Source organism: Asparagus officinalis, chromosome 8, assembly GCF_001876935.1.
Source record: "Asparagus officinalis chromosome 8, Aspof.V1, whole genome shotgun sequence".
In the NCBI taxonomy this organism is placed as follows: domain Eukaryota; kingdom Viridiplantae; phylum Streptophyta; class Magnoliopsida; order Asparagales; family Asparagaceae; genus Asparagus; species Asparagus officinalis.
Genome location: NC_033801.1, coordinates 4,347,993 through 4,359,508, shown reverse-complemented (window position 1 = coordinate 4,359,508; position 11,516 = coordinate 4,347,993). Strand labels below are relative to the sequence as shown.

The 11,516-nt window shown below is 37.2% G+C and overlaps 1 protein-coding gene across 1 annotated transcript; it reads left to right on the top strand.

Annotated features, from left to right (window-relative positions):
• Positions 737 to 11,371, top strand: LOC109819740 (sphingoid long-chain bases kinase 1-like). The gene is given in 11 exon segments (XM_020385599.1): positions 737 to 953; positions 1,055 to 1,094; positions 3,865 to 4,346; positions 4,715 to 5,077; positions 6,367 to 6,460; positions 6,543 to 6,580; positions 7,517 to 7,569; positions 7,571 to 7,643; positions 7,970 to 8,069; positions 8,594 to 9,546; positions 10,371 to 11,371. Coding segments are annotated over 9 exon segments (2,124 nt in total). The 5' UTR covers positions 737 to 953; positions 1,055 to 1,094; positions 3,865 to 4,046; the 3' UTR covers positions 10,521 to 11,371.

The following is an 11,516-nucleotide window of genomic DNA, read 5'->3' as shown; positions in this document are numbered from 1 at the left end:
GTTGGATTGAGACGAGTCATAATACCCAACCTGTTGATATTGGTTACCACAGACCCATATCGATATATCAGGGCTTGAGGGTCAGGTCTGTGAGCGATGACTAAATTACATGCTGAGTACGGATATCCCACACTTTATGGAGTTAAAGTGCATACTTGGTTGACCGAGTCAACATGTCGTGAAATAATCTGCATAAGTCAAATGTAAAATTTGAATCGTAAGCATAACAACTTTAAAGCTAGTATTCATCTTAGACTTATGAATATTACGTTAAATCTAATAGTTCGATCACACTAGATAAAAAATCTTCATATTTTCTTTTAGGTCTAAATTCAACCTCTCCTCTAAATTATAAGGCAATACCCAACGCTCTCTGTTCGTCTTATACTTTATGAACGATTAATCCTAATTTAGATACTTGTACGGACCCAACTACGTAATCACAATGCGAGGGGGAATTTTGTGGCCTTAAAAACCAGGTTAATTTTAAATTACTTTCTCCAGTACACGTTTCAACGCTAGCCTAAAAAGCAGCACGTTTGCAAAAGTATCCCATTCTTTATATCTCCCGTCTACGCGGAGCAGGCACAGCTTAACCTCACGGCGGTGATCTCAATCGACACCCGACCAATAAGCGAGCTCAAGCAGCGAGTGACGGTATCTCTCCCACAGGTAAAATTTTCCGCGGGTATAAAGTTGCTCCGCTGTCTTTCACTCTCTCAAATTTCTTTTTCTTTTTCTTTTTCTTTTTCTTTTGTTGTCTGAGAGTAATGGCGACGCTACGAAATCCCTTGTTCGTTCGCCTTCTCCGAAGAGAAAACAAATAATAATAAATAAACATCTAGGTTTGGATTGAGGATACTGATTTCGATTCGGTCCTCTTTCAGCTCGGGTTCCTTGGAGCTCGAGAGTCGCGATCTTGAATCTGCTCGTGGATCAGAGCATTTGTACAGGTTTCCCCCCCTTTACCTCTCAATTAGATTCTTTGAATTCTTTATATTTTGGTTTAATTTTAGCGGAGAACTTGATTGCGCATGTAATTATTTGTGATCAGGAGTTGTGATTTCCAATTTAGATAGAAGAATTAACGGAATGTAAGTATTTGATCCTTTACTGATGAAGTTCAAGTATTTAGGGATATTTTTTAAAGTTGTTGGGGTTTTAGTGTTTGGTGTTAGGTAAAGGTAGGTTGAAGAGGACCTAAAGTTGCAATCATTGAGACAATTGTTTTCTTCTAATTGGCTGTGAGTTTGGTGCTTGGTTTAATTTTATCACAAAGCCATTTGTTTATTGCATTGCTTCGCTTCTTTACATAGTTGCTGTTTCTTTTTCTACAAGTAATGGCCTTAAGATAAGGCTTTGTTTGTTTTCCTTTTTAGAGTACTTTGGTTATCTTTGGCCTTTAGGATAATGATCTCGACCAACATTCGACGTTTGTAGCCAGTGGCTGTGTGCTTCTTTACGGTGTGGAATCCAGGTTGGTATTATGTCTAGTGTATTGTTTAAACCAGTTTGATTTTCTGAATTCGAGTTGTTTGGTGGCTGACAAGAGTGCATTCTTCAGAGGAAAGGGTTCCGATCTTTGTTTCCCAATGATTTTTAGATAGCTTGCAGCACATGGATAGGTATTTCTTGTGTAAGTAGGATAGTTCCTTACGTGTTATGGCTTTTGGACGGGGCATAGTGAACTGTAGTTCCAAACGAAAAAGTATATAAAGAATGATCGATAGTCAATATGATGCTTCTATCATTCCTTAGTTCGGAAAGTGTATATTTTACTGATCTTCTTGCTGAAATATTGGAATATAGCAATAAATTTTCCACTGTAAACATAATTCCTCTACTAATGTAATTAGTGTGATCGACGGTCTATTGAAATAATTATTTACATATTAATACCACGATTCGTCAATTTCCAACCATTAGTTATTTGTTAGTTACTTTTAATGATTTTGATGTTATAATAGTCACGGGTCTCATATTTTCATTCACTTTACATAAGATCATACTGATCAACTTCCGACCATGATCAATCGATTTCAGGACATTACATCAATTATAGGACTATATGGATTCCTTTGCATGCTAAAGTCAATAATGCTAGTATTAAACATGTCGCATGTGCCATAGAATGTCTGATAAAAATTTTGAATGCCTATCAATATTAATTAATTTATGGTTCACTTGTTCGTTGTAACATGAGCATGTGAATTTTATTGTTATATGGGCATATGAATATACACATTCATATTGGTCTCTACAAAATACAAATATTAGTTAATCACACATGGTGATTGGGTTACTTGTGTGGAGGCATTTGATGTAGTGGTTTTTATTTTCATGTTTAACCTCTAATTTTGTTTGAAATGGTTATTTATGTTGGATGTTATGCTTGAGATTGGTAATTTGACTGGATGGTGGTTCTTTGTTATTAGCGTACACATATGGAGACGTATACTACACTACTTCAATAAGAAACCTACGAGGTGGAGAAACCTAATATCATACAACCCTTCTGACTTAGCTGTAGTATTGTCTTTGACATAATTTAGTTAGTTTTGATGTCTAAAAGTGAATCCTGTTATAAATATTAAGGTTACATTGTTTTGCTTGGTACTTGCTTACCTGAGGGGATGACAGGCCTTAGTTACTGTATCAGTGCATATTTGTAGATGTGTAGTGCACAATCTGTCACCCATTTGATGGGGGAAAAACTGTCATACAATCTATCATTTGGTGCAACTTATGTTACCGTTGATGTCTAAAGTGAATCTTGTTATTAAATACTTGTAGAGTTAAAAAAAATTATCCTGGTACTAGGTGCATTTGTAGGGTTTGGACGACATCAACCAGCCTTTATAGTTATGGCAATCAGTATTTATTCTTCCTCGACCAAGAATTTAGAGCTGATTAAATCTGGGTTAATATCAGGTAAGCAACCAGCTGTAGAACTTCGTCAATTTTTTTTCATAAGCATCCCTATTGTGATGGAAAAGATGACAATGCTGACAAAGTAAATAGTGTCTGAATGAAAGTTTATGAGGAGCTCGTTTGCATCCATTTGTCACTAAGTGGAGGTTGTTGTTTGGTTGAACCGTTTGGCAAAACTTCAATGGATTCTTACATTCCATGACAAACTTGTCTTGTATGGGGAAGGAGGTGTAGATCATGTGTTTTCACCTTTTCAATTAAGACATCTTTTTTATGAGTTGGATTTCTTGTACTTCGCAAAAGGTGACTCAATTTATGGCTTTGATATGACACCTACATCTGAATTAATAAATATTTTTTCTTAGAATGTATTGGGTTTGGCCATAAGTGGAATAGTGATAATTGTGTCTCTCTGTTGGATTTGGTCTTTAATCATCATGGAGTGTACTGATAACAAATGCTTCCTCAGTATGCTTTCTAGGAGCTGAAGAATAACTGAAAATCTGCTTCCACTTTTGATTTTCCTAGACATCAAGAGCAGGTAAGTTTAGAAATGTCCGGTAATTGGCGTAACTGTTGGTTCATAGTTATTTTTTCTTTTGCTTCTTACAACATCATGCAGACTTATGGTTCTGGACATGACATTGAATGAAAATTTCGATCATTATTGGATTTTACAAGCCTGTCAATGTACATAACTAGAATGATGTTGTTTGGTTGTAGAAAACTGTTTTCAATTCTTACATTTATTAAGTATGCATCTGGTAACTTCTGTCTGTATATGATATTTTGCTTGCAGTTAATTCCACTTACACTCTGTGTAATTTTACTTACTTGATTTAAACTTTTCAATACTGGTGCAACTTCATCTTCTTGCTAAGCATGTACTTAGTTCTTGCTTGCTTCAACAGACCATAACTTGTGTTCTTTTAGTTTTAAACAGGCTTCATGCTTATGCTGAATTTTTCACATCGCCCAAGTGGCACGAGCACTGTTTGGCTTATAATAGACTGTTAAAAATTTACAATGTTGGTGGCTTGCATTTCTGTGAAGGATAAGTTTTTTTTCAAAATATTAGTTCATTGAGAGTATCACAACAACACTCTCTGAACCACATGGGCAGTTCACGGGGAAAAACAAAATCTTCAAAGCAAAAAGAGGTCAACACTGTTGTCGAAGATCCTAAAACGGCGAAGGCTTCTGAGCACAGAATTGATGTAGGAGATGAGCGCTCTGATTTGTTGGGCTATGATGTTTTCTCTGGAAAGCTGTCCCTTGTTAAAAAGTCTAAAGGTTCAAGTGCTGATAAGGAAAGGGGGTCTGCAACTGCAAACATGGACAGCAGTGATGCCAAACTTTCAAGCAAAGCACTGGTTTGGGGATCTCAAATGCTGTCGCTCGAGGATGTTATATCGGTAGGTTTTTTCCTATAGGTCTTTAGGAGGAAAGTTGAGATGATCATGATGCAATCTATAGACAACTATACTTTTTCTTGATAAGAATCCATAGGCATAACTATCAATTGAATTTCACTAACAAGTGTAATACTATATAAAATAAACATATGTTTTTTCATTATCAATGATAATGGTCTTTAATCATAGATCCATTTGAAATTTATTGGGAGGCTTCTTTATTGTGCTGAGCTGAATTCTTCAACTATAATTGGAAGCATTATTTCTGTAGAGAACCTCTGTCAAATAAAGTAACTCTAAGTGATGCTTTTTTACAGTCTAGTGATCTTCAATAATTTTAATATTTGTGATAGCAATTAACCTTGCAGGTATCGTACAGTGCTGGTCTACGACATTTCACTGTGCACTCATATCTTAAGAAAAAATCACGACTTACATGTATTTTTAAGCCACAAAGGAGTCAAAAAGATTTTTGTTTCTTAGCATCTAGTCCAGAAGAAGCCATTCAGTGGGTCAGTGGCTTTGCAGACCAGCAGTGCTTTGTGAAGTGCGTACCTCATCCCATGGTCTCTTCCAAGAAGTCCTCTGACTTAGTCACGAGCATTCCATTCTATGATCAACCACCAATAAAATGTAAAAGCCCACCAAGAGTTCTTGTGATACTGAACCCTCGATCAGGGCATGGTCGTTCTAGTAAAGTTTTCCATGGAAAAGTGGAGCCGATATTTGAGGTGTGTTTTTGTGTTCAATTGATTTTGTTCAGTTCTCAGTTTCTTGGAATTACATAAAATATTGAACTTTGTAAGTTTTCATTTATTCTTCTTCATATCTGGTACTAAGCCAATTTATCTTTCAATATTTGCAACTTTACAAGTATAATTGGTCTCATATTATAGCCAAGAGATCACAATGAACAACTACAAACATAATGACCTCACTAGAGATGTATAGATCGTAAAATTGAGCTTCAACCGAATGTGATTTCCTCTTGCTTTGATGAGGGATGCTCTATTCCTGTACAGCATGCACTTGTTCGTAAACGTCCATCGTAAGTTTTTATTTAAGTTCATGATTCTGCAAAGTTCCCTTTTTTGTCTCTGCTTGTGCATCAAGCTGTGTATTTAACTTTAGCAGAATTTTGCTTCCTCTTCTTCTAATGAAGAACGCTCTATTTGTGCGCAGCCACCACACGCTCTTGTTTATAAACATACACGAGGAGTTCTTGTCTAACTTGTTCATGGTTCTGCAAAGTTCTCTTTTTTCTCTGGTTTTGCATCAAGTAGCACTCTCAAGAAAGCTATGTAGGTTAAGGTAGACAAAATTGTTGTTTAAGGTCTGTTCTACTCCTGCATTTGTTTAAAGAAATAAAAAGGGAGACATTATCAGCAGCATCAGATTTGCTGTTCTCAGTAATCAGTAGCAACATATTTGTCAAACGAAACAATGGTCCAAGACCGTTAAGGATGCTTGGCTACATATGATTCATCTTTTACTCTAGGCCTCACCAAAAAGCCACCGTCAAGAAAAAAAAACAAAATTTGTTTACCCATAACAGATTTAAAGTTCCTGCATGCCAATCTTATTTATATGCAAATACATCGAAATTACTAGTGTAAGGTAACCTCGTAGCCTATAACAGTAGCATGCTCAAGCCTTAATATTTCTTTTCTTCAACTAAAGTCTCTTGCTCAATCGACATGTTTGTAGAATGTTATGCTCATTGCATCTGTGTCTGCTTTCTAGCAAGACCTGAAAGATGTCTATAATTGCTTAACTGTATCTCTTGTACCAGATAAGTCATGATCAATTGCAATTTTGTAAGAGGCATATTGCATTATCTTTTGTATTTAGACTGCTACAAAATCTGCCAATGCATCACCTACATTGTGGGGTGGGGATGTTCACAACTCTATTGCCTTCATAAACTTATGTCTTCTCTAATGTCTTACAGAAGTGTGAATAATGTCTGAAAAATCTTTTTTGCGATCATTTCTGTTTATTTATTCTATGAAATGTACAGCTTGCAGGTTTCCAGATGGAGGTGGTCAAAACTACAGCTGCGGGTCATGCACGCGAACTCGCTGCTAGTGTTGATATCAGCACATGTCCTGATGGTACATACTTCATGAAGAAATAATTCTAGAGTCCTAACTGTCTTTTATCCAATTGTCTTTCCAGCTGACATGGTTTTTGCAGGAATTATATGTGTTGGTGGCGATGGGATTATAAATGAGGTCAGTTATTTTTCTCAACTCTGTTTTATTGACATTTTGCATAAGCATTATTTACCAAATGCCTTGTAAATTTCTATTTCCCCTAGGCAGAATATGTTTCTTTACACAAAAGAAGTTAGAAATATTTCCTGTTTAGAATTCCATTGCACATGCTGCCATAGAATAGCTAGCTTCTCTTTCCCCTGGCAAAGTATGCTACTGTGCAGGTGTATCCATCACACTGTGTGGTGTATGAGGCTTTCTTTCTTCATATGATAGTCATTTGTGTTTACAGTTACCTTACCCAGGAATTTGCACTGACTCACTAGGGTTGGACGTACGGTTCACTTTGACCCTAGTAATTCTAGACACTCTGGTTCTATATCTGCTCTTCATATTTTTGTTTTCATTTCTTCTCCTATCTCGTTGACTTCTCAATATGATCTCATCTTTTTACAATATCCTCCAATTATTCTCAGACTAGTTTCAACTCTGTCATGCATGTCCTTTATGACATACAGACAAGTATAAGATGCTTGTTTTGTTCTAAGATCGCCACATAATCCACTGAGCTTACAAATTTTCCTAAATGAATGAGAACCATATGTATCTTTTACTTTTATTTTATATGTATCTGAGATATCTGAGATATTCTATCGTAAAAGAACTATACAACGTTGAGCATTGAACCTGAATAAATCAAATTCAACTGCAACCACATTACCACCCTACCTCTAGATAATAAAATATTCATGAGTTCTCAGACTCTTGTGTCACTTGGCATCTGACCACTTTAATCTCCGTCATAGGTCTGTACCACTGCTCTGCCTAGTTCTTTTCTCTAACATGTTCACTACCTACCTCATAGCAGATATGGATATATACTTTTGAATTCTTAGATGCATTCCAGACAATTATAAATCGATAACTGATTCTGTACACTATACCACGATTCAGGTTCTAAATGGTTTACTCAGTAGAGATAACCAGAAAGAAGCAATTTCAATTCCGTTCTGACAATTCACTAGTTTGGACTATTTTGGGAGTACGAGATCCAATTTCTGCAGCAATGACTATAGTGAAGGTAACAAAACTGTTTTTTTTTTATTTCAAGTGGATATCAATAATGGAATCATCATATATCATTGCTATTTTACTACTTTATCTTCCTTTATGTTATGGCTAACCTTCGTGCAAGAAGGCAGTAGCATTGATAATCAAAGCGCGCCTGATCCTGTCTGGTCGAAGAATCTGTTTGCTTGATTTTTTAAGCAAGTTGTTATCTAATAATAAACTTTGTCATAGCTGATGATATTTCTTAACATAGAGTGACTTTTTGTCATGTGATTTTACATGTAAAATTTCATTTTTTACATTTTTCTCAGCAGTGACAATCTGGTTTTGATCCAGGGGGGTCTCACTGCTACGGATGTTTTTGCTGTTGAATGGATCCAGACTGGGATCATCCACTATGGCACAACAGTCTCATATTTTGGTTTCCTCAGTGATGGTAACCTCATAGACACGTGTTCTCGTGTTTGATTTGAAGTACAATTTTTCTAAAATCCAGTGTTGTAGCTTTTCATTTAGCATTTTATATATACAATCCTTTTACAGTATGGTATTATAATTATAAAATAAATTCATATCAGACAAAAAATCATGTACAAATCCGTAATTTGATGTGCTGATGGGCTCTAAATCATGCACTTTAAGCCATCTATTGGCTTTTGCTTAGCAGTCGTGCATTTAAAACTTGTATAATCCTTATTTTGAACAGCGTAGTGCACTATTAAAGCAACAAGCGCGCGTGGGGTGTGGGGTTTGGGGCAAAGAGTAGCTGAATAAATATTATCAAAAGTTGATTTTGCTATTATTGCTGCAGTTTTGGAACTCTTGAGGAATACCATAAGTGCTTAGGCCCACTTCACTATTTTGATTTTGGAAATCTTTTTATGTTTGTATGTGTATTTGCATAAGATATAAAGTACTTGTACATTGACATGCTCAAGTTATTTTAGTCCTTTGCTGCAGTCTTGGAACTCTCAGAGAAATATCAGAAGCGCTTTGGCCCTCTTCGCTATTTTGTTGCTGGATTTCTTAAATTGGTATGCTTGCCTAAGTACAGCTTTGATTTAGAGTATCTTCCAATGTTGGAGGAGGTATCAGATGATAGACAGGTTATGGAAGGTCATGACAAGATTGATACATCTGACCTTTATACAGACACGACACAAAGGTCCGGCAGAGGCCTTCCTAAGGCTTCCAGTTTATCTAGTATTGATTCAGTTATGACTCCTAATAAAAAGTCTGGGGACTTGGATACAACTGATAGTACACTGCCGAGTAGCGAACCATCTGAGTTTGTTCGTTGCCTTGACCCTAAATCTAAACGCCTATCCTCAGCAAGGAGCAATCTAGTTTCTGAACCAGAAGAAGTTATTCACCCTCAACTTCCCTTGTCAACTACTCCAAACTGGCGGAGGACCAGATCAAAGTCGCGGACTGACAAAGGTTGGGCTGGCCCAAATACTACTAATGACTCGAGGTCATCATGGACGGCTACAGCAATGAATGACAGTGAAGATATTTCCTCAACAATCTCTGATCCAGGGCCATTCTGGGATGCTGAGCCTAAGTGGGATGCAGAGCCAAATTGGGATGCTGAGCGTAATTGGGAAACAGGAATTCAACTTTCAGGGCCGCCAGATGACATAGAGAAAGGGATAGCTAGGGAGCTTGTCCCAAGGTTAGACCAGAAGTGGGTTGTTAAGAAGGGAACATTCCTTGGTGTTTTGGTATGCAACCATTCTTGCAAGACCGTTCAGAGTTTAAGTTCTCAGGTCGTTGCTCCGAAGGCTGTGCATGATGACAGTGCTTTAGACTTGCTATTGGTCCAAGGAAGTGGGAGATTTCGGCTATTAAGATTTTTTATCCTTTTGCAATTTGGTCGGCACCTTTCACTGCCTTATGTTGAATACATTAAGGTATGTGCTGTACTGTTTCCTTTTCATCTGCCTAAAGAGGCAGGGGTTAAGAGCTATTCTCTCTGGCAGTAAGGAATGAAACTTTAAAAAAGAATATTATATTAACTAATTTAGGATATTTATGGCAACTAACCTCTTTAAGCCTTCTTTATTTGCCAAACACAAAGAATTTAACTCTTTAAGCCTTCTTTATTTGCCAAGCACAAAAAAATTAACCCTTCATTTTGACTATCAAATCTAAATGGTATAAAATCATATTTAACCTCTCGTGAGGAGTTAGCTAAGTCCGTCCCTTCTCTTAAACCGCTTGCCAAATAGCACATTTAGGTGTCTTTTCAATCTCCTTACTTAACTTCGTGTGCTTTATATTTTAAGGTGTTAACTGGGTCGTGTGGAACTTAAAACGCGAGACTATCCAAACCCGACCCAAATTTATGGATTTTTGAAGATTAGTGACCCATCCTATCCAAAGCAGATCCCGCCCTATCTACAAGTGTGAGATAGATGGAATAGCCTCAAATCCTTTCAAGAGAATTTGTTCAATTTAAAAATTCCACTTTATTGAAGTTTATTTGCTTCATTTGAAGTGCTAAAAAATCAAAATGAAATGGATTTGAAATTTCTTGCATACGCATCAACTACCACAAAACTGATGACTGTGATATGTATGGTTAGGTCAATCATTGCAGGGGGAACTGTCATTACTTTGCCACCTCAATTGCATAGTTCAATCCATTAGCCCTCTGTTTTCATTTTTATAGTAAGTTTGAACTGCAAGTATCATGCTTGTGTGCTCCCTGACACCGGAATGTACGGCTTTTCAGGTGAAATCGGTGAAGGTCAGGGCATCCAGAAACAATAATACTGGATGTGGAATTGACGGGGAACTTCTTAAAATGAATGGTCAACTCATGTGTTCTTTGTTACCTGAACAATGCAGACTGATTGGGCGCCCTGCAAGAGATCCTGTATAACTTAAGAGACTGCAGATTTTATCTAAGGCGTCGTTCTTTTTTGATACGCTAGGTCTTCTTTTCTTACATTCAGAGGTTTCTGTATAGTACGAGCTTGTCCACTGTCGCGATGTATTCTATTCTTCTTTTTGCCTCTTCACCTGTGTATCTTTTGCTTCTGCGGTCTGCATCTTTTGTTGTAAAGTTTTGGGGATTTCGTTTGTCTTCAGATTTCTGATGGAGATGCATGTACTATATAGGTTTTTTTTTCTTACTTTTAGAATATTGACAACAATTCATGTCCGGTTCAACAGATGAATGAGCAAATTCAGAAGAAAGCGGAGTGTTAATCGGTTGCAAAATGCTTGGGGGCCTATCAGGGACTGATTCTTATGAGGCTCGGGTGTTGACACGTGTAAGAAGTTCTAAGCCTTGCAAACACGAAAGAAGTGCCGGATTAGTTTTCAAACGAAGTTTGTTCAAGCTTGCTACCCAGGATCAGAGGAGGTAAAATACTTGCAAACTGGTCTTACTTGCTTCACGAGCAATCGCACTGACTTCCACTAAAGTCTAAAGCTATTCGGAAGTTTTTATTGAGCGTCTCACTAACAAGCGACATCAGTCCCTTCTCTAGGATTATTGGTACCTGCTCAAGACCTTAAACAACGTCTTAAAGGGATAGCACGTGTCAGGAGCCAAGGCGCATCAATAATTCCGAAAATAAAAATTCCAACTCAGCGAAGTATCTTCACACGTGTGGGTATTAGAATGGGCAGCAAGTACAAATTGTAAGAAGGAATTATATATCAAAACACCTCATTACCGTAGGGAATGTAAAATGGTCATAAAATGTTCAACCACGTTATTTGTCTGTCACAACTCGCGAACATCTTCGATCAGGCATCTAATAACCTCCAGCAAAAAGTGTTCCCTTTTCTGATGATAATGACATCAGCCCACCTCTCAGCTCCAGCAGAGTTCTTTGTGCAACTCAGGCAGGCTCCCAAGCTAAAAGAC